The following is a 23,541-nucleotide window of genomic DNA, read 5'->3' as shown; positions in this document are numbered from 1 at the left end:
TCTGCTGTCACAGCTGCTGCCTGGGGCAGGGGGTTCACAAGACACACTGCATGCCAGTGTGTTTCCAGGGGCACGTTGCAAGAGGAGAGACAAAGAAGGGATTTTCCATTTCCTGTTCTTAGGGAAGGGGAAAGAGTTGGGAAATCTGAAAGAAGCTGTGAAATCTGAACACGTCTCTGAGAATCCTGAATTCTACCTTCCTCAATCTGCTATTATATGAACAAGCTCTTCATGTGCTTTCCGCGTCTCCTCTCCGAAAGTACCAGCTGAAATTACCAAAATTATCAGCAGACATGAATATTGCACTTATCCTGCACACAGGCAGCTTTCCCTAAGAGAGAAATTTAATGCACAGAGGCTGAGATGGGCACTCTGAGTGCAGACGGGGAGAAGATCTGAGGCATGGAAATTGTTCCAAAGAGGAAAATATCCACAGAGCTGGGGTGTGATTAGGAAATGAGAGGAACGTAAGAGCTCCTTAATCTTGTACTTCTTAGGGGTTGATGAAACTCATGAAAATAAATTCAAATAAAATGAACATTTTCCTAAGAGAAAGAAAAACTGTTATAGTATGGTGGGAGGAGAGTCTCTGAAAAAGGTCTTGTTTTGTCATTATCTTCTGCACTCTGCACAGGACTCCAGACCCAGCAGGAACTGCAGATGCCCAACAGCAGCTCCATCAGCGAGTTCCTCCTCCTGGCGTTGGCAGACACGCGGCAGCTGCAGCTCCTGCACTTCTGGCTCTTGCTGGGCATCTACCTGGCTGCCCTCCTGGGCAACGGCCTCATCAGCACAGCCGTAGCCTGCCACCACCGCCTGCACACCCCCATGTACTTCTTCCTGCTCAACCTCGCCCTCCTCGACCTGGGCTGCATCTCCACCACTCTCCCCAAAGCCATGGCCAATGCCCTCTGGGACACCAGGCACATCTCCTATGCTGGATGTGTTGCACAGACCTTTCTGTTTGTCTTTCTGATGTCAGCAGAGTATTGCATTCTCACCATTATGTCCTATGACCGCTACGTTGCCATCTGCAAGCCCCTGCACTACGGGACCTTGATGGACAGCAGAGCTTGTGCCACCATGGCAGCAGCTGCCTGGGGCAGTGGAGTTCTGAATGCTCTGTTGCACACTGCCAATACATTTTCACTGTCTTTCTGCCAAGGCAATGCTGTGGATCAGTTCTTCTGTGAAATCCCTCAGATCCTCAAGCTCTCCTGTTCAAATTCCTACCTCAGGGAAGTTGGTCTTATTTTCTGTAGTGTCCTTGTCTTATCCGGATGTTTTGTTTTCATTGTTGTGTCCTATGTGCAGATCTTCAGGGCAGTGCTGAGGATGCCCTCTGAGCAGGGACGACACAAAGCCTTCTCCACGTGCCTCCCTCACCTGGCTGTGGTCTCCCTGTTTGTCACCACTGGCTTTTTTGCCAATCTAAGGCCCCCCTCCCTTTCTTCCCCATCCCTGGACCTGGTGGTGTCATTTCTGTACTCGGTGGTGCCTCCAACATTTAACCCCCTCATCTACAGCATGAGGAACCAGGAGCTTAGGGATGCAGTGAGGAAAATTATGTCATGGCCACATTTCAGCAGGCATAAGCTTTTATTCTGTCTCTACATGTGATACTGTCTTCTCCACAATGACACTATTTTATGCTCGTTTCTGTTTATTTTATGTATTTCTTTTCATTAATATATACTTCTACTTTACTGTTCATATATATATGTGTCTGTATTTACTGTCAATGGATATCATGTTCCTAAACCTGTGTTTGGATTCCTTCCGCCTCTATGAGGCATCACCCTGCTCTTTTTCTCCTGGAGTCCATATGACTGGGAAGGACTTAGCGCTCCTGTTGTATGAAAACCCTTACAGGAGCCAGATGTGTGTTTGCAGCCGGAGACCAACTGTACCCTGGGCTTCATCAACAGAGTGGTGGTCATCAGAGTGAGGGAAGGCACTGTCCTTCTCTACTCAGCCCTCAGAAGGCCCCATCTGGATTGTGATGTTGAGTTTTTGGTGCAGGTCCAGAGGAAAGCCACAAAGATGAACAAAGGGCTCGGGACACTGCTATGAAGAGAGACTGAGGAAGTTGCAGTTGTTCTGCCTGGAGAAGAGAAAGCTCTAAGGAGGATACTTTGCAGCTTTGCAATATTTAAAGAGAGCTTAGAAGCAAGAGGAAAATCAACTTCTTACATGGGCAGATAGTGATAGGACAAGGGGGAACAGTTTTAAATTAAAAGAGGTGTGATTTAGATTAGAAATTGAGGGGAGGTGAGGTCCTGACACCATCCAAGTCTCCACCATCCAAGCTGCAATTTTCCCTTTCTCTTTCCTGCTGTTTCCCACCACCAGGGAATGTTGAATCATAGAATCACAGAATGGTTTAGCTTGGAAGGGACAACAAAAATCACTCAGTTCCAATCCTTCTGCCATGAGCAGGGGCACCTTTCTCTTGCCCCATCCAAACTGACATTGAATTCTTCCAGGGATAGGACTGCCACAACCTGTCTGGGCAACCTCTCAAGTTCATTATCACTCTCATAGGAAAGAGTTTCTTCTGAAAATCCAATTTAAATCTCCTCTCCTTTGATTTAAGCTGTTACCCCTTGTGCCATCACTTCATTCCTAATAGAGATTCCCTCCTAACTTCCTTGTAGAGACTTGTGCTGTGAAAAGCAGCCATATGGTCTCCCTAGAGACGTCTCTTCCCCAGGCTCAATGACCCCAACTCTCTCGGCCTCTCTTTGCACACGAGTCATGTTCCAGCCCTCTGCTCATCCTTGTTACCCTTCCCTGGACTTGCTCCAGCAGACTCATGTCCTGTTGTTTGCGGCCCTTGATCTGAATGCAGTACTCTGGGTGGAGTCACACAAGAGTGGAATCGAGGGGGAGAATTAGAATCATAGAATCATAGAATCACCAAGGTTGGAAAAGACCTAAAAGATCATCCAGTCCAACCGTTCACCTATTCTCAATTGCTCCTACTAAACCATGTCCCTCAATACAACATCCAGTCTTTCCTTGAACACCCCCAGGGTCGGTGACTCCACCACCTCCCTGGGCATCCGTTCCAGTGCCTGACCACCCTTTCCGAAAAGTAATACTTCCTCATGTCCAGCCTGAATCTCCCCTGCCGTAGCTTGAAGCCATTCCCCCTGGTCCTATCACTAATGACACGAGAGAAGAGGCCGACCCCCAGCTCACTACAGCCTCCCTTCAGGAAGTTATAGAGAGCAATGAGGTCTCCCCTGAGCCTCCTCTTCTCCAGGCTGAACATTCCCAGCTCCTTCAGCCTCTCCTCATATGGCCTGTGTTCCAGACCCCTCACCAGCTTTGTTGCCCTCCTTTGAACACGTTCCAGGGCCTCAATATCTTTCTTGCAGTGAGGGGCCCAAAACTGGACACAGTACTCGAGGTGCGGCCTCACCAGTGCTGAATACAGGGGAACAATCACCTCTCTGCTCCTGCTTGCAACACTGTTTCTGATGCAAGCCAGGATGCCATTGGCCTTCTTGCCTCCCTTGACCTACCAGCTACACTTCATTGGATGCAGCCCAGGATACGGTTGGCTTTCTGGGCAGTAAGTGCACGCTGCCAGTTCATCAACTAACACCCAAAGTGTTTCTCCTCAGGACTGCTCTAAGTGCATTCTCCACTCTGCTTGCATTTGTGCTTGAGATTGTCCCAGCCCATGTGAATATCCTTGCAAGGGATGCTGTGTCAGTGCCTTCCACAGCAGTAATGATATCTGTCATTACTGGCTGATACGTGAACCCCATTGTACACTGGAAAAGTGGCTTTAACTTGCTCTTGCTTACAAATCTCACCTGAACAGCTTATTTGCTTTCATAATGACAAAGTTAGAATTGTTACATGCTATAAACACTGTCTTAAAGTATATCTAGAAAGTCAGAATGCTAGAAGTAAATACTTCAGTGTTTCTGGCCTACTGCTGTTTTTTCAGTTGCCTGATCCAGCTACTTATGCAATGAATATCAGCCTCTCAGCAACACCATTTTGATGATGCTGTCAGTACGTGCAGAAATACATATCACTTTGTACGTCCTCAGCACTACCTTGAGGGTAGAATTATTATATAACAACCATTTCTGTCTCTCAGAAATGGTGCATTTGTCTAGAAATAGCACCTCAGGCATAAAGATTGTCACAGAATAAGACACGGAACAGGTTTTGTTTTCCTCTGGAGTCAGTTTGGATGTGGAGACAGAAATGTGTTTTGTTGTTTTGTTGGATTGTTGTGGGGTTTTTTGTTTGTTTGTTTGTTTGTTTGTTTTCTTGAGAACGCTGACAGTTTTCCATGCTTTGAGGAAAGTACATTTTCTTACGAAATTAGCTTAATGAAGAGTAGCAACAATGGTTATAATAACATAAATGCACAATCATGGAATCGTAGACTCATAGAATGGCTGGGGTTGGAAGGGACCCCAAGGATCATCAAGTTCCAGCCCCCTGACACAGGCACGACCACCAACCTCCAGCATAAGTAATGCACAGAATGGAAATTTGTAGAGATCTTCCGAGAACTTCAGACAAGGAATCACTATTATGTAGAAATGTTAACGCGAGACGCTGTAGGAGACTGCGCTCATCGTCTCTCTGGAAGTGTAGTGGTTGGTGACACCTAGTGGCCTTCAGCATTCACTACAGCAGCGTGCCACAAAACTTTTCAGTAATGGAGTTCAGTTGAAAGGGGAAAAAAAAATATTCCTGGAGCTGTTGAAAGTGATTGTTTATTTCTCAAAGGCATGAAAATTTTGCCTCATACAAGAGTTCTTTTCTTTCTTCTATTCAAAATGATCATCATGAGGGATTGTGGAAAGAGGGAGAGCTTTTCTACTGGGTATTTCTTCATTACTACTTGAGGATGCAGGATGTAGAATTGTTTTTTGGGGGCTATTTGGGGCTATTTTTAATGCTAAACAAATCAGCTTTATTTTTCAGTGAGAGTTCTTCCACCAAGCTATGTTAATGAAAAAAAGGAAAAAAAAAAAAAAAAGAAAAAAAAAAAGCAAAGCAATGTTTTCTGACAAGGAACAAAGTATTTCTTACATTTGGCTGTTAGCATGGTCTTTCTCAAGGCAAAGTGTCCTCACTGAAAATGATATAAAATTAATTACGTTAAGCTTCATCTCACCAAACAAGGCTGTTGTTCTTCTGTGAGTCTCACATTTATTGGGAAGCTGAGGCTTGTCTTTACTGATGCTTTCAAAGGTTAGGAAAGAAAAATATGAAAGTTGCCTTCCTTCTTTTCTGTGGTTAGGCCAAGGTAAAGTGAGGAAGACTGTTAAGCAAAACAGACCTGGCTGGCCTGAAAGGGTCAAACAGGGAACATGCGGCCCCTCCTGAAAGGGAAGGACTGTCATGTGAAACTGGCAAGCATAAGTTACAGCTTCTTCGTTCCGTGACCAAGAGCAGAACATGTGCTGTGAATAGAACGCCTTTTGATCATAATCCACAAAAGAGTTAATTAAGTAATGATGTATTGCTGTCAGCTGCATGAATGTTATCTGATTTAAGTATTGTATACTCCTGTAGCTAAAAGATATAAAAAGCCTGTAACAACAATGAAGATTGCTTCTTGCGCCACCAGAGCCTAAGCCCGTCTGTTCCAGGTGTCTTGAGCTGGTCTCCGTCAGTAAAGGAAACACATATCTTACTGTCAAGTTCTGTTCCCTAATAAAAGTACATTTTAGTTCTTAGCTTCACTGAAGAAAATGAAAATAATAAGAATCTACAAGCGTCCTTTGCAGCATCAGATGCTTACCAGAATGCTTGTGCTTGGCCAACAGCTTAGTGGGTACATAATGGTTTGTGTTTATCAGATGACTTGTGTTCATGTTGGAAGTTATGCCTTTTAGGGCTGTTGTTCCACTTTTTAATTTATTTTAAATCTAACAGAATACTTTTACAAATTTCCTTGTTGGTCATATTGAAGAATTTATCAAAAACTCTTTGGAGTCTGATCTTAAAGTAAGCAAGTATTGTTCCAGTAAGTTTTGTGTTGATTTAGTGATAAGTCTGCCTCTCACCAGGGTAGACATGAAAGCACAGTCATCTCAGTGAGTTATAACATACACAAGGATGTTTGTGGTGGAGCAGGAAGGTTTGTCCTAGTGAGAGGCAGCTGCTGTGCCTTTCAGACCTTTTCTACTTCTGGAGAAACATCATTTAACAACCCATTTCCCCTGAAAGTACTGGTGGTTCATGTTCTTCTATGGCAGATGTGCTCAATTGGCCAGAATCCATTGTAATCTCTCATTTAGCGGTTCTGATAATGAAGTCTTGACTCTGAGCAGATGGGGATTGCAAAGCAGTTCTGCTTACCACTAGTGGAATCTATGGGCCAATTTGTGCCTGAGTGTGACTTTTACATGCAGTGAAATGGCAGACTGGGTTAGGTGCTGTAGGGTGCTGAAGCTGGAATTACTCTCGGACTTATATTTATATACCTCACAGCAAGATGATGTCTGGACTAATCTTTGCTTTTGTCTCACCATGTATCCTTCTAGCTACTGCATTCAGTCCATGCATGATCTTCCAAAAATGCTGAGAACTGTTTAGATCAGTTGACAACTCAAGAAGGCAGTCCAAGTTTGTCATGCATAAGTTTCTGTTTATGTAACTGCTATAGGAGTTCTGCAGCTTCAGTAGAATGAGTTCTAACAAGTGCATTATTTGGATTGCTATGCAAATGGTAAATGTGGAAGGCAGTGTTGGTTGCACATTTGTGTCTCACACTCAAGTTTTTGATAGGATTCCTTATCCACTGAGTGGCCGATCCATCAGTTCATGCCTCTACCATCTAGACAGAAGGGTGTCATACAAGGCAGTATCAAATGTCTTCCAGCAGTCCAGGTAGACTGAAAGTACAATCATCTCACGGTCTACCCTCCAGGCAGTGTACCAACACATCAGCCTTCTTTTGGCCTGCCAGCAGACCGCACAGATGAAATCTCAACATGACCTCTCAAGTTGTCGGCGCTCAGTCCAGTTAGAGCTCTCACAGTTTCCTGTAACATCAAAATAGTTCTCCTTTATTGTGTTCAGCATGCATCTTATACACCATTCACTTAAAGCAAGAAATTCTGTCCTGCTAATGAGTTAATTGGGCTTAGCTTCTCCCAAACAGCAGTGATAAAGGATGAAAGGATTCTTAAGTGTGATCAGATTAACAGTGCATACAAACAGAACCTCCTGTTTACCCTTGGACAAACAGACATCATTTGCTCTCTGTCTTACACTCCAGACTCCCAAGGTTTCACAGTGACAGGGGCTATCAAGGAGACTGATAAACTCTTTGCTGATTCGCTCAGTTACATCTTCCCCAAGTAAACTTGGATAGAAGTGTGATGTAACCCCAAGTGAAGTGTGAGAAAACACAGAGAAAAGGGTTAGCAAACACGGAATAAAGTGTGAGTAAAACCCAGAGTAAGGTGTGAGTCCACCGGGAGTAGAGTAAGAGTAATCTGAGAGTAAAGAGTGTGCAAGCCTGGTGCAAAGAGTGAGTAAAACCTGGAGGAAACTGTGAGTAAACCAGGACTAAAGTGTAAGAAAATCTGGGAGAAAAGTGTGGGTAGGTCCGTAAGAGAAAGCATACACAGCCGGAGTAAAATGCCAGAAAAACCCTGAGAAGTGAGAATAAAGCCAGAGAAAAGTGTGAGTAAAGTTGAAGGTAAGTTTGAGTAAGCCTTGAGTAAAGTGTGAGTAAACTGGTACAGTAAAGTGTGGTAAAAGAACAGCGTCAAGTGTGGGTAGGCCCCAAAAGAGAGAGCATACACACCCGGAGTAGAATGTCAGTAAAGCCTGGAGAAAAGTGTGAGTAAACCCAAAGAAAAGTGTGAGTAAAATTGAAGAAGAGTTAGAGATGACTCAACACGAGTTAGCAACTAAGTCCAACATTTAATGGTAGAGCAACAGAATACATAACTTTTAAGTACACTTGTCATGTTTTCACTGGCTATCACTAATGTCTGTCGACCTGTAACCATGACAACGTGAAGTTCCCTGCTACGCCTGCTTCCCACAATGGCTTTCCCATACAGCACAACTTGCAACCAGTTGTTTACTCAAACTCCTTTACACCGTTATCGTGTCCTTGATACTCTAAACATAGCCTTGTTTTTCAAGCCAGCCCTCAACAAGGGCATGTTTTCAGTAGGCCATCTGGACACGTGCCCTTCCCACTGCCCTCCTGATTTCCCCATCCCTTGCTCTTTGTTCACTCAGATACCTCCCAGCCATCTGCCTGATCTCTGATCTTCAGGGAGATTATTGGAACTTGCTCCATCTCTCCAAAGTTTCATCTACTCTTTTCTCAACTCCTTAGCTGTCATTATATCTATCCCTTCCTGTCTAACTCACTTCTTGTACAACTATTCCCTGTGAAAGACAAGCCTCATTAGATGCAGCTTGGACAAGGCATGCAGTTGATCACTGTGTTTACGGTTCATTCAATTGCATCACGTTTTCTACTGTTTGTTGGTAAAAAAGAGAAATCTTTCATTTCCCATGTGCATCTGGTTCTCTGGGGAAAGCCAGTGGGAGTTGGTGCAAATGAGGTTTAAAAGTGAGCGGGTAACTGCAGAGGAGCAGAGTGATGTGAGGAAAAGTGATGCAAGTCCCATGGGGCCCACGTGAGTAGAAATTGAGTGGGGAGGCTGAGGAGGATGTTTGTACACACAGTGACAGAGCAAAGCTCATTAGGGGACATCCTGGATCAATATCAGTTGCCGAGTGCTGCTTTAAATTCTTGTTCAAACCCAACTATAAAAAAATAAATAACTAGACTTCTTAAATGCCCATCTTTCTCTTCCTCTATAAGCTCTCTCCTGATACCTCTCCAGTTTGCTGTACAAGTTCTGAACACCTGAAGAAGATGACAGGAAGGCACAAGGCACTGCACGGCTCTTCAGGTTGTAATGGGCCCCAGGGGGCATTTGCTGCTGAGTCCATCAACCTCCAGTGCAGAGAGAAGAGAAGATTGCATGAAGTGCTCAAGGAGACAAAGTCAGAAGGAACAGTGAAGTTTCTTGCAGTATTAATGGGCCCCACTGAGGGCCATTCACAAGCAAGCTTCCCCTGGGACTTGTTAGAGCAGAGAATTGGAAGCCATGATTGCAGGCAGACCAAGGCACTGGGATGGTGGCTGTGATGCTGAGAAAAGCCTCCTTTGTCTTATGGAGCAGAAAGGCCAAGCCTTGATTCCCAGAGCCTTGGCAGGGAGATCCTGTCCCTCATGCTGGCTCAGGACCCTTCCTGGGGCAGTGGGATGGAGGTTTGTGTGATGTCAAATGAAAGAGAAGGGGACAGCAGCTGCCAGACTCTGCATGGGGTGCAAAGATGTCATGAGAACCAAGTCCCACATGGGCAGTGTGTCTCATCCCAGGATGTGGGATGTGAGAGTGGCCCAGTCTGAACAAGTAGTCAGTCACAACCGATCTTTCAACTTCAGATGTCTCAAGTCCAAGGTACAGGCACCATTTCCTCACTGGGATGTATGGCTCTGAGGATGGCATATGTGATGCTAAACCCACATGCAGAGCTCCTTCCGGGTCCTTCACTTTGGATACAATAACCGCATGCAGCGCTACAGGCTTGGGCATGAGTGGCTGGATGACTGTGAAGTGGAAATAGACCTGAGGGTGATGGTTGATGCTTGGTTGAACGTGAGCAGACAGCATGCCCAGGTGGCCAAGAGGGCCAATGGCATCCTGGCCTGCAATAGAAACAGCATGGCCAGCAGGAGCAGGGAGGTGATCATCCCTCTGTACTCAGCGCTGGTGAGGGAGCACCTCGAATATTGTGTTCAGTTTTGGGCCCCTCACTACAAGAAAGACCCTGAAACATGTCCAGAGAAGGGCAACAAAATTGATGAGGGATCTGGAGCACAGGTCTTATGAGGGGCGGCTGAGGGACCTGGGATAGTTTAGTGTGGAGAAGAGGAGGCTCAGAGGAGACCTCACTGCACTCTACAGTCTCCTGAAGGCAAGTTGTGATGAAGAAGGGTTTGGCCTCTTCTCCCAGGCAACAAACAGGACCCGAGGAAATGGCCACAAGTTGTACCAGAGAAGGTTTAGGTTAGACATAAGGAAAAACTTGTTCTCTCTGAGAGTGGTCAGGCACTGAATGGCTGCCCAGGGATCTGGTGGAGACGCCGTCCCTGGCAGTGTTCAAAAGGCATCAGGATGAGGAGCTACAAGATATGGTTTAGTGCTTGTGGTGGAAATGGTAGTGGGAGGACGGTTGGACCAGATGATCTTACAGCTCATTTCCAACCTTGTGATTCTATGATTCTATGATTCTAATCTGCCTTGATCCATCATCACTGCCCTACTGCCCATTGTGACAGAGCAGTGGATCTGCCTTCACTGTGCTCCTTCCCACTGTGACAGCACACTAACTGACATCACAACGCTCCTGGCCTGCATCCACTGGACAGCACTGTGACCCTGACATTACAGTGTTCCTTCTCACTGTCACAGAACAATGACTGCAACACCACTGTGTTCATCACAGTGTGCTGTGACAACACAGTGCAGCTGAAATCACTGAGTTTGTCTCTCCTTTACAGTGCAGTGACTCTGACATCACTGTAATACTGACCACTGCCACAACTCAGTAATTCTGACATCACTGCTCTCCATGTCTCCAAGACATCACAGTGACTTGGAGTCGCTGAGCTCCTATCCACTGTGACAGCACAGTGACTTCAACATCACTGTGCTTGTGCCCACTGTCATAGAATCCTGGCATATCCTGCAATGGAAAGGACCTGTAAGGATCATTAAGTCCAACTTTTGGCTCCAAACATCTGCCCTAAAAGCAGACCATATGACTGAGTGTGTTGTCTTATCATGGAGTGATCTAGAGCAATCTGTGCCCCTGACAGAGGGCAGCAGGCCTGCAGTCCTACTGGCCAAAAATAATAATAATAATAATAATAATAATAATAATAATAATAATAATAATAATAATAATAAATCAAAATAAAATAAATAAAATAAATCAAAATAAAATAAAATAAAATAGTAAAAATAAAGCAGCGACAACAATCTAAGGAGGAAAGTCAAATTTACTAAATATGATATCAAAATGCAAGACAACATAATATTATAAAATAAGATTGGAATTTACGGTATTAAATCAAATAAAATGAGAGAGTGAGTGTCTGAAACCAAAAGCCTGACTTTGAACTGAAGGTGCACAGCTGGGGAGCGCTCCCACACATGGGGCAGCAAGTAAATGAGAGATCCCGGGGCTTCCTCCCTTATCTTCCTTATCTTCCCTATCTTCCTCTCTGAACTCAGAGTCCTCTGGGGTATGCAGTTCTTCTTCTCTTCTGAGAGCCAGGTGTTCAGAACAGTCAGTCCACAGAACTGGAGTGTTAAATCTTCAATTCCCCGTGCTTTACATGATGTTATGATGTGGAATACCGATAGCAAGAACTGTAAAACCACCAGACCAGATGGAGCATTTGCAGCTTTGCTAGGCACACACAATCTGCTAGGACAAGCAATGCTTCAGGAATCAGTCTGTCTACTGGTGATTAATTCATCTGACTTCAAAGTGCATTTTACAGAGATGACCCTGTTGTCTATCAGGAGCTGCCAGCCCCAGAGCCCCAGGGTCATCTCCAGGGAGAGCAGTGAGAAAATGACATCCTCTGCTGCTGAGCTGGGCCGGGCTCCTGGGAAACAGGGAGCTCCTACAAATGGGCAGTGCTGCTGCAGAGAGACAGCTGTGCCCAGGAGCAGCTCTTCTGCACAGCACAGCCTGCAGGTGACAGGAGGACAGAAGGGAAAGGAGAGAGAGATCTCAAGATGTGTACATTGTGAGCAGCTGTGAGCTCAGTGCAGGAGCATTGCTCGCAGCCCTTGACAAGGTAAGTCTCCCTGCAGGCCATGCAGCTGCTTTTAGTAGAGGGATAACTAACTCTGGGATATCCCATTGCAGACCAGGCTGAAGGCACTCCATGTTTTGTTATCATGGAAACATTTTGGCTTCAGCTGAGGGCTTCTGTGCTACAGCATCAGAGCCCAGCCCTGAGGGCTGCGTGTCCCAGGACGGCTGCAGGCTGTGACATGCGGAAAATCAAACCCTGTAGCCTGTAAGGACACAGAGAAGCTATGTTTTATTGGCAATTGCACAAAAGCCCTGGTGCAAGGGGGATAATTCCTCCAAGCTGGCACACTGTCCAGAAAAGTCGTGCTACAGATAAAGGGCGAACTAATAAAAAATCAATGGTTTCCCGGAATTCGGATACATATTCATTATAGCCCAAAGCATGCAGACCCTCCCCTGTTGCGCTTGCATAGTGGGTCATGAGTTGAATTTGTTGTCTTTTTCGTGAAGGCTTCTGACCTTCCTCGCCATAACTCCTGGCAGAGAAGGGGGGGGCATCCCCCAAACTAGTTTTGTCTCACTCTTGTGGACATCTAATCACCTCCCTGCCAGATGTCTCAAACCTTATCAGTATGGCCTTCATCCCCCTCACTATCCCAGACCCTGTGCCTGCTATTCCCCTTTCTCTAACAAGCTCTACATTCCTGCTTCTACAAACTATCCCTAAATATCCGCCTTTATCCTCCCCCCTATTCTCAGTTACAGTGAAACCTTCTTTTTGCCTTTTGCTTTTCTTATGCGGCCCCTTTTCCGTCTTTCAGGCTGTGCAGCCGGGGCTGCAGCCGGGTGCCCAGGGCTGTCCTGCAGAGCAGGTCCTGCTGTGCCCCAGGGGCTGTGTGCCGGGGCAGGGACTGTGCTGCCTGCCAGGCTCAGCACTCAGCCTGCCTGGGGAGCTGCCCAGGGCGCTGCGGGGAGACGTGTGGGGGGAAGGAGCCTCCATCACAGCAGGGCAGGGGCCTTCTGCTGCCACAGCTGCTGCCTGGGGCAGGGAGCTCATAGCTACACTGCACCCAGAGTGTTTCTAAGGGCATGTTGCAAGAGGAGAGGCAAGGCAAGGATATTCCTTTTCCTACTCTGACTGAAGGATGAATGAAGGCAGGAATATAAAAGGGGCTGTCAACTTTGAAGACAGCTCTGAGACTCCCAGATTTTTCTTTAATCAATAGCTTGTTTTGTGTACAGGCACATGCAATCAGTCTCTCCTTTCTCAAAGGATTGAACCTGTTGAAATTATTGCAGACATGAATAATGCACTTATCCCACAAACAGACAGATTTCACTAACAGACAGTGCACAGAGGTTAGGGTTGTGGGCTCAAAGAGCAGTTGGGGTAAAGATATGAGACATGAAACAGATGAAAATATCCTAGGAGATGGGATAAGATTAAAAATGAGAGAAGGGTAAAAGCTTCAGATGCTTCCTCTGCTTATGAGTAGTGGAGCTTCATGAAATTAAATGGAGCCAATGGAACATTTGCTAAAGAGAAAGTAAAGGTATTATAATATAGCAGGAGGAGTGACTCTGAGAATGGCCTTGACTTGTCATTATCTTCTGCACTCTGAACAGGACTCCAGGCCCAGCAGGAACTGCAGATGCCCAACAGCAGCTCCATCAGCGAGTTCCTCCTCCTGGCGTTGGCAGACACGCGGCAGCTGCAGCTCCTGCACTTCTGGCTCTTGCTGGGCATCTACCTGGCTGCCCTCCTGGGCAACGGCCTCATCAGCACAGCCGTAGCCTGCCACCACCGCCTGCACACCCCCATGTACTTCTTCCTGCTCAACCTCGCCCTCCTCGACCTGGGCTGCATCTCCACCACTCTCCCCAAAGCCATGGCCAATGCCCTCTGGGACACCAGGCACATCTCCTACTCAGCATGTGTTGCACAGACCTTTCTGTTTGTCTTTCTGATGTCAGCAGAGTATTCCATTCTCACCATCATGTCCTATGACCGCTACGTTGCCATCTGCAAGCCCCTGCACTACGGGACCTTGATGGACAGCAGAGCTTGTGCCAGCATGGCAGCAGCTGCCTGGGGCACTGGGCTTCTCCATGCTCTGCTGCACACTATCAGTACATTTTCTCAGCCACTCTGCCGTGACAAAGCTGTGAATCAGTTTTTCTGTGAAATCCCCCAGATCCTCAAGCTCTCCTGCTCTGGTTCTTACCTCAGGGAATTTGGACTTATCATATTTAGTGCCTCAGTTTTTGTTGCTTGTTTTGTTTTCATTGTTGTGTCCTATGTGCAGATCTTCAGGGCCGTGCTGAGGATGGCTTCGGAGCAGGGACGGCGCAAAGCCTTCTCCACATGCCTCCCTCATCTGTCTGTGGTCTCCCTGTTTGTTACCACTGTGATGTTTGCCTACGTAAAACCCCCCTCCATTTGCTCCCCATCCCTGGACCTGATGGTGGCAGTGATATACACAGTGGTACCTCCACTAATGAACCCCCTCATCTACAGCATGAGGAACCAGGAGCTGAAGGATGCTCTCAGAAAACTGTTTGGGGATATATTGTTTCAGCATCGGTGAAGTGCTCGTCATGTGGCTACCAGAAATTCAGGAACAGCTCAGATTGCCTTTATTTCAACTCTCACCCTCCCTCCCTGTTTGTTGTTCCTATGATAATTTTCATTCCAATAAAGCAATACAGGTCATCACATTTCTTCTTTATTTTCTACCTTGTTTTTTGAATGGAAATCCTACCAAAGTACAAAAGTAACTTGGCTCTTTGAATAGATAAAGAATTCATCAGAAACTCATTTATCTTGGGTTCCACCTGCTCTGGATCACAGAGAGCAACCCTGTACACAGGTGGGGTGCAGGAACCAAGAGCCCAATGCCACACGGAGCAGCAGCCCTGGTGTCTGTGGGGCTGCCCCTCACTGCCCGCTGGGTGCTCCCTCTCTGCTGCCTTTGAGCAGTGCTGCTGCTTCCCTGCAGCCATGGTCATGGGCAGCAGCAGGACGTGGTCTTTTCAGTGCTGCTTTCTTTACATCTCCCAGTTGTCCTCTTGTGTCCTTGCATTTCTGTCAGCTCTCAGTTCTGGTGCAATTGGTGACAGTGCTGCTGTCTCAAGGGTGGCATCCCTGTGGCTGCAGGCAGGGCAGGCAGTTGTGCAACACTGTGCCACAGCTGAGCCCCCTGCTGGGACCATCGTAACAGATGGAGCTGCTCAGCGCAGGGCCACAAGTCTGAATGCCTCTTCCAAAGCTGTGCCAGGAATACAGCAAAGGAGTTGCCCTCGGGAAAGTCCTCTAGCTTTGCTGGTGTTCAGAATGGTTCACAGTCCCATGTAGAGGAGCAAAGGATGGATGAGAGCTCCCTTCTTGGTTGTACATAGCCCAGCAAACAGTAACTGGTCTTGAACATGACTGTGTGGGACAGTCATCGCTGCAGTGGGGCTGATGGCAGATGTTGTCCAGGAGAGAAATCTGGAGCAGCCCAGAGATGCCAGGGGATCTCCAAGGACAGTGTTAGAGCCTCAGAGGGCAGTGATTGCTTCCTTACGCAATGACAGACCACTGATCCAAAGGAACAGGTGAACCTGGGGAGCCCACATGCAAATGAGGGCTCTGCAGTGGTGCTGCTGAGCCAGCAGGGCAGATGGAGAGGGACTCAGCAGTAGAGATCCCATCCAGCTGAGACTGCCTCCCACCCTGAGCAGCACAGGGATGTGCTGGGATGAGTGGTGTAGGGATGCGCTTCCTGTCCCCACATTGACTCGCTCCAGCTGCCAGCTCGGCAGGCTCCTGGGGGTACCGATAGTGGAGTTGATGGTGTGGAGCAGAGTCCAGAGAGAAAAGGTGATGTGAAGCAGCATTTTGCTGTGGTGGCCTCCATGTTAATTTTGCAAGTGAGAGCTTGTGCTCAGTGTGCTTGTGGCCTGGAGCTTCTACTCCAGCATTACCTTCATTGGTCATGGCACAGGAATGACGTTTCATAGACCAACTGTGACAGAGTTAACTAGATCTATCCATGCCTGTGACAAGCGGGCAGTAGGCCCCTGGCTCTGCCCCCTTGGCCCCACAAAATGGGAAGGAAAAGGGAAAGAGTTAGGGAGGTGGTAGCTGGGCTCAAGTAAGGAAAAAAAAAAATAACAGCAGCAACAATCTATGGAGGAAAATTATTTTACTATGATATTGGAATGCAAGATAATACAATATAATACAATCTAATTAAAATTAAGAGTAATAAATGAAATAAAATAGGACAGAGAGAGTTCCTGAGACTGAGTCAAACCTGGAAAGCTTGGAACATCTAGGAAAGTACCTCCAGCACCCACTGCAAGGCAGTAAGAGACTGCCCCACCCAGAAGGGGCAGATCCCGTGACTTCCATAAACGTATAGGGACAGGTACCTGGAATTGCAGCATGAACACTTTAACTCCCAGTGCACTGCATGATGTTATGATGTGGAATACTGAAAACCAAAAACATAAAACTGTGACACAGTTAGTAAACATGGAGTGAAATGTGAGTAAAACACAGAGTAAGGTGTGAATCTACCTGGAGTAGAGTAAGAGTAAAGCCATAGAAAAGAATGTGCAAATGTGTTGCAAAGTGTGAGTAAAACCTGGAGAAAATAGTGAATAAACCAGGAGTCAAGTGTCCGTAAACTTGGAGTCAAGTGTGTTAAAAATTCGGAGTAAAGTGTTGGTAGGACCAGAAGAGAGACCATACACACCCGGAGTAAGGTGTCAGTAAAACCCAGAGAAAAGCATGAGTAAACCCAGAGTAATGTGTGAGTAAAGTTGAAGGCAAGTTGGAGTAAACCCTGAAGAAAGTGTGAGTCAAAGGTGCTCCCAAAAAAAAGTGTGAGTAAGCCCAGAGTACAGTGCAAGTAAAATTGGAGTAAATTGTAAGGTAACCCCAAGTCATCAGTGAGCAAAGCTGGAATCAAGTGTTAGTAAACGTGGAGTAAAGTGTGAGTAAAACCCATAGTAAGGTGTGAGTCCACTCGGAGTAGAGTAAGAGTAATCCCAGAGGAAATAGTATGCAAGCTTGGTGCAAAGTGTGAATAAAACCAGTAAACACTGAGTAGCCCAGGAGTAAAGCATGAGTAAACTTGGAGTAAAGTGTCAATAGGCCCGGAAGAGATAGTGAACAGACCCAGAGTAGAATGTCAGTAAAAGCCGGTGAAAAGTGAGAGTAAACCTCTGAATAAAGTGAAAGTAAAGTTGAAGACAAGTTTGAGTAAACCTTGAGTACAGTGTGAGTCAAACACACTCAAAAAAGAAGTGTGAGTAAACCCGGAGTAAAGTGCAAGTCAACTGTTTTTACTCTGGCCACAGAGCACAGCGGGTTGTTGCTGCCCGCTGAGCTGCTCTTTAAGGCTAAAGAGGTCCAGGCTCCTCAACTCAAGATGGAAATCTTAAAGGCACAAGAACAATCTGCCCAAATGCCATAAGGCAAGCCATAGTGGAAGAAGACTGGTGTGGATGAGGTAAGAACTGTTGTTGAGATTCTGGAGGAAAAAGAGAGTCTATGTCCTCTGGCAGAAGGGACAGGCTACCTGGGGAGATTACAAGGAAGTTGCAAAGGTATGCAGGGAGGAAGTTAGGAGAGCAAAAGCCCAACCTGAACTCAGATTGTCCACTGCAGTAAAAGAATAAGAAATCCTTTTATAAATATATCAGCCGTAGAGAAGAACCAAGGAGAATTTCCATCCTTTACTTGATGCAGCGGGGAATGTGACCACTGAGGATAAGGAGAAGGCTGAGGTCCTCAGTGCCTTCTTTACATCTGCCTTTAATAGGCAGATCAGTTATCCTCAGGGCATGTTACATCCTGATCTGGAAGTCTGGGATGCTATGCAGAATACACCCTGGTGATTCAGGTGGAGACAGTCAGAGAGCTCCTCCTCCATCTGGACTGTCACAAGTTCATAGGGCCAGACAGGCTTCATCCTAGGGTGCTGAGGGAGCTGGTGGGGGTGATTGCTGAGCCGCTTATGGCCATCTGTTTGGCTTCTGGTTATCTGGAGAGGTAGCAGAGGATTGGAGGCTTGCCAATGTGACTGCTATCTACAAGAAGGGCTGTAAGGAGGATCCAGGGATCTACAGGCCTGTCAGCCTGACATCGGTACCAGGGAAAGTTATGGAGCAAATCTTGGGTGAGATCACATGGTCAATCTACCTTGGCTTCAGCAAAGCCTTTGACATGGTCTCTCACAGGATTCTCCTGGGGAAACTGGCAGTTCATGGCCTGGACAGGCATACACTTCTTTGGTTAAGGAACAGGTTAGAGGGCCTTGCCCAACACTTAGTGGTTAAGGGTGTTAAGTCCAGCTTGTGACCTATTACAAGTGGGGTCCACCAGGGGTTGGTACTGGGCCCCATCTTGTGTAATATTATGTCATCTTATTGATGACCTAGATGAGGGGTTGCGTGCACCCTTAGTAAGTTTGCAGATGACACCAAGTTGGGAGGTAGTGTCGATCTGCCTGAGGTAGGGAAGCCCTTCAGAGGGATCTGGATAAGCTGGATCACTGGGCTGAGGTGAGTGGGATGAGCTTCAACAAGGCCAAGTGCCGGGTCCTGCACTTTGGCCAAAATAACCCCATGCAGTGCTACAGGCTTGGGTCTGAGTTGCTGCATGACAATGAAGAGGAAAGAGACCTGGGGGTGTTGGTTGATGCTTGGCTGAACATGAGCCAACCGTATACCCAGGTGGCCAAGAGGGCCAACAGCATCTTGGCCTGCATTAGAAATAGCATGGCCAGCAGGAGCAGAGAGGTAATCATCCCTCTGTACTCAGCTCTTCTGAGGCCACGCCTCGAGTACTGTGTTCACTTTTGGGCCCCTCACTACAAGAAAGACATTGAGGCCCTGGAGAGTGTCCAGAGAAGGGCGCAAAGCTGGTGAGGGGTCTGGAGCACAAACTTTATGAGGAGCGGTTGAGGGAGCTGGGATTGTTTAGTCTGGAGAAGAGGAGGCTCAGGGGAGACCTCAGTGCACTCTACAGCTTGCTGAAGGGAAGTTGTGGTGGAGAGGGATTTGGCCTCTTCTCCCCGGCAACAAACAGGACCCGAAGAAACAGCTGGAAGCATGGGGAGATTTAGAGTAGACATAAGGAAGAACTTTTTTTCTCAGAGAGTGGTCAGGCACTGAATGGCTGCCCAGGGAGGTGGTGGAGTTGCCGTCCCTGGCAGTGTTCACAGATGTCTGGATGAGGAACTATGAGATATGGTGTAGTAGCTTGTGGTAGTAACGATGATGGGAGGATGGTTGGACTAGGTGATCTTACAGGTCGTTTCCAACCTTGTGATTCTATGATTCTATGTGAGTTGCTGGGCACCCCAGGGAACTGGCATGACGCTGGGTTGCTTCTGATGCTATTAACATGTGAGCCTTGAGTAACATGAAGTTTCGTCAGCTGAAGAATAAAGATGCGTGCTAGTTTTGTAGTGCTTTGTGCTCCAGAATGTGCAGCAGATGAAGAACAGAGAAAATCTGTGTCTTCTTTTATGAACTCATCCATTTATCCAGCTGAATAACTCTGTACGCTCCATGGAGGTGGGTGGAAAAGGCACACTTGGGTGCCCTTGATACTGGAGTCTGTTGTCAGGTAGGCATTCTTGGACATCCTCTGTTCCCTCCCTGGCCCTCAGCTGATGCTCAGGAAGGAGGTGTCTATCTCAGATGTTTCCCACGCAGTTTACAAGCACTAGCACACATCCAGGAGCACCCCAGGCATTTTGGTCATCGCCCAGGGTCTGCTTGAACAATGGAGACCCCACTCCATTGGGAATAAATGCCAAGCATTCAGATGAGGGGCTCACACAGGCACATCGTTGTGAACATCTGAATTCAGCTAAGAGGACTCCCCAGTCCCATGGTTCTGTGAGGACCTTAGTCCCCTTTCAGCCCCTGGGTTTCCATTTGAGGATGAGATGCCAAACGCCAGGGTTAGGATGAGATGGTTGGATAGAAATAGGACGAAGGGGAATTGCTTCAAACTAAAAGTGGGAGATTTAGATTGGATGTTAGTAAGACTGTTTTTAGTTGGACTCACTGGAATTGGAGTCACTAAGAAGTTATATATGCCCTATTTGTGGGGGCAGTCAAAGCCTGCATAATTGAAGCCTTGTTCAAGAACATCCTGAGCAGTGACCTTGACCAGAATAGCACTGCACACAGAGAAGTCAGAGTAGTGCCTTACTGTGCTGCGTGTCTGATGTGGCCTTCATGGCTGTGCTGGGATGCTCAGATTCCTTGGCCCCGGGACAGCCTCAGCAGCTCCGTGGAGCAGGGCAGCCTGCAGGTGGTGCCCACTTGGTTCCACCTGTGTGGCCTTGCCTATATTTGATTGTGCAGTAAGAAGCTCATGTGAGAGCGTTGAAAACCTTGAATCATCTCTTGCAAACACAGGCTGTAAGACTCAAGAGCAGGTCGCTTCAAGAGGCTGGGATGGAACCCATCAGCTCATCCCACTAGACCATAATGTTCTTGTCTAGCTAAGGAAAATGCAGCAAATAAAGCCAAAAGACTCATCAGGTCGATCTGCAGAGTAAGGGAAAAGTAAGATTTATTGAGCTGTAGAGGCAAAAAGGAATAAGCATTCATTTGTGACTCATACTCACTGAAGGAAAATTAAATCACAGCATTCAAGAGTGAAGACAAATCACTCCGAGCACAGAACAGAACCATGAGTTGTGACCTTATATGAAGAAACATACAATTGCTGGTGCAGGAACTGCCTTTCTTCTGCGATGCCCAATGCAGATAACTCTGGAATAAAAGCCTCTGTCCAGCATCAAGATAGGGAAGTCCTATGCAGACTGACTTTGCAAGACCTCTGCCAGTGACAGCACAAAACAGCAAAAGAATCTAGGCAGTAGTAGATCCTTTTCTGAGCTGTGTGGAGGCTTTCACTTATTAAACCAGCACAGACTTCTCAGCTGTAAAGCTACTGCTTTACATCATCTTTTTCTTCATGCTTTATTTATTATTATTATTATTTTTTCTGCACAGTAGGGTCTGATTTCAGCACACTTTGTTTCAGGCTTTATGTATGAACACTACAGGGCTTGAAAGCAACATATCCCGCCTGAGCTCTGACAGTCCGCGGAGTGAAAGTGATGGAGATGACCGTAAAGGTTCCAACCTTTGTGATTCTATGTTTCTTAGCAAGCAGAGCTTGGAAGGCACAAGTTGTGATGCTGATGGTGTGGACTTGTTTGTCTCAGGAGGCTGCTTGTCCAGCAGGCGGCAATTTGGAACAGGAAACACATCCCATAAGCACTCATCCTAGTAGGGACATGACAGTAGCCACCTTGCTCAAGAGGAGCCTTGAATTGAGTGGAAAATCTTTTCCTTACCTTCAGGCAGAGTGCCTCCAGATTCACCCATCACTTTCATCCCCCCACTGTGCACAACAGCACGGAGTGTGGCTCTGTATTCTCTAAGATCTCCATGCAGGCTCTCACAGGCTGCAGTGATGTGCCCTCAGCCTTCCCTGACTGCTCTGCCAGGGCACACCGCTGCCTCCTGCCCGGCTCCCTGTGTGCCAGGACCACCTGGTTCCACCTCCTGATGGCCGTGCTGGGTTTCCCATCTGTGGCCTATCAGTGCACTGTCCCAGGCACGGCTCTGCCATGCCTGCGCTGCACAGGACAGGTGTGTTCGGGGTGGGGAAGAGTTCCCCAGCACAAGTGCCCATGGCAGCCCTCAGTGCACCACACTTCTCAGCAATCCTGCTTTTCAGACCCAGTGCTGCTCCAGCCGTGTCCTACACAGGGGTCTGCAGGCAGCCCTGCTTTACCACCAGGAGCATGGAGACAGCTTCAGGAAAAAGCTCTGCCATAAACATGCAGTCAGTGCTGGAAATGGCTGGTGTGAGAGGCTGAGGGTGGCAAAAGTCCAGAGCCACCTTCCTGGTCCACGTGTGTCCACAAGGATGTAGAGAGGAAGGGGAAGAGGGATGGAATGGAGAAGAGAGCAGCACTGCAAAGACCACATCGTGCTGCTCTCTGTGGCCATTGGAGCTGGGAAGCTGCGGCCATGACTCAAACACAAAAGAGAGGATGGAACCACTGGGCATTAAGGGGCAGCCCAATGACAGTGAGGCTGCTGCTCTGTGTTGCAGCTGGGCTCCTGGACCCTGCACCACTCCTGCCTACATGAGTCGCTCCTCCAGTTTCAGAGGTGGTAAAACATGGGAGCACAGACAACTGAATTTCTGCTGGCTTCCTTATTGTACTTATCAACAGAGCTCCTTGTTCTATGGGTACATGAGATGAGAGTGTCAAAACACTACAAAAATGAAGCATGCCAAGAATAACGGATTTAAATTGAAGTCATGTCTGTGAAAATAATAATAATAAGAAAAATAGAAACAAGAGATTGTTCTATCAATTTCTGAATTACTGTGAGACTCATCTTAGGCTGGCATGCATCTTCTGGATGCTGGAGAAGTATGTATTGCTCACTGCAGTCTTGATCTCCTGGTTCCTCATGCCATAGAGGAGGGGGTTCACTGCTGGAGGCACCACCGAGTACAGAAATGACACCACCAGGTCCAGGAAAGAGGAGGAGACTGAGGGGAGCTTCAGATAGGCAACCATGGCAGTACTGACAAAGAGGGAGACAACGGCCAGGTGAGGAAGGCACGTGGAGAAGGCTTTGTGCCGTCCCTGCTTAGAAGGCATCCTCAGCACGGCCCTGAAGATCTGAACATAGGTCACAACAATGAATACAAAGCACCCAAAGATTAAACAAAGACTTAAATAGATATTCACAGTTTCCCTCAGGTAGTCTGATTCTGAGCAGGAGAGCTTGAGGATATGGGCGATTTCACAGAAGAACTGGTCCACAACATTGCCTTGGCAGAATGGTATTGAAAATGCAGTGGCAGTGTGCAGCAGAGCATAAAGAAACCCAGTGCCCCAGGCAGCTGCTGCCATGCTGGCACAAGCTCTGCTGTCCATCAAGGTCCCATAGTGCAGGGGCTTGCAGATGGCAACGTAGCGGTCGTAGGACATGATGGTGAGAATGCAATACTCTGCTGATATGAAAAAGAGAAAGAAAAAGCCTTGTGCAACACATCCTGCGTAGGAGATGTGCCTGGTGTCCCAGAGGGCATTGGCCATGGCTTTGGGGAGAGTGGTGGAGATGCAGCCCAGGTCGAGGAGGGCGAGGTTGAGCAGGAAGAAGTACATGGGGGTGTGCAGGCGGTGGTGGCAGGCTACGGCTGTGCTGATGAGGCCGTTGCCCAGGAGGGCAGCCAGGTAGATGCCCAGCAAGAGCCAGAAGTGCAGGAGCTGCAGCTGCCGCGTGTCTGCCAACGCCAGGAGGAGGAACTCGCTGATGGAGCTGCTGTTGGGCATCTGCAGTTCCTGGGCATGGAGTCCTGTGCAGAGTGCAGAAGATAATGACAAGTCAAGGCCATTCTCAGGGACACTCCTCCCAACATAGGATAAATGCTTTCCTTCCTCTTAGGTAAATGTCCATGTGACTCCATAGTTTGTGTTTAATTTCATGAGATTCATCATTATTCTATAAGTAGAAGCTTATGTATATCTTACTTTGCTCTCATTTCTTAATCACTACCAAGCTTCCTGCATATTTTGCTCTTCAGAGCAATTCTCTTATCTTGTATCTTTATCTTCTCTGCACTCAGAA

At 47.2% G+C, this 23,541-nt stretch overlaps 2 protein-coding genes and 1 pseudogene across 2 annotated transcripts; 2 read left to right on the top strand and 1 right to left on the bottom strand.

Moving 5' to 3' along the window:
* The first annotated feature begins 660 nt into the window (after positions 1-660).
* On the top strand, positions 661-1,511 carry LOC128091863 (olfactory receptor 14A16-like; annotated as a pseudogene).
* Positions 1,512-13,514: 12,003 nt separating this feature from the next.
* On the top strand, positions 13,515-14,568 carry LOC128091891 (olfactory receptor 14J1-like). The gene has a single exon (XM_052705297.1). The coding sequence runs from the start codon at positions 13,515-13,517 to the stop codon at positions 14,448-14,450; it is 936 nt and encodes a 311-aa protein (XP_052561257.1). The 3' UTR covers positions 14,451-14,568.
* Positions 14,569-22,295: 7,727 nt separating this feature from the next.
* LOC128091881 (olfactory receptor 14A16-like) lies at positions 22,296-23,265 on the bottom strand. Its single transcript, XM_052705288.1, has one exon. It carries the CDS (start codon positions 23,244-23,246, stop codon positions 22,296-22,298), a length of 951 nt encoding a protein of 316 aa, XP_052561248.1. The 5' UTR covers positions 23,247-23,265.
* Between the last annotated feature and the right edge of the window lie 276 nt (positions 23,266-23,541).

Source organism: Tympanuchus pallidicinctus, unplaced genomic scaffold (assembly GCF_026119805.1).
Source record: "Tympanuchus pallidicinctus isolate F22 unplaced genomic scaffold, pur_lepc_1.0 scaffold54, whole genome shotgun sequence".
NCBI classification, from domain to species: Eukaryota; Metazoa; Chordata; class Aves; order Galliformes; family Phasianidae; genus Tympanuchus; species Tympanuchus pallidicinctus.
This window is presented reverse-complemented; position numbering and strand designations above follow the sequence as displayed.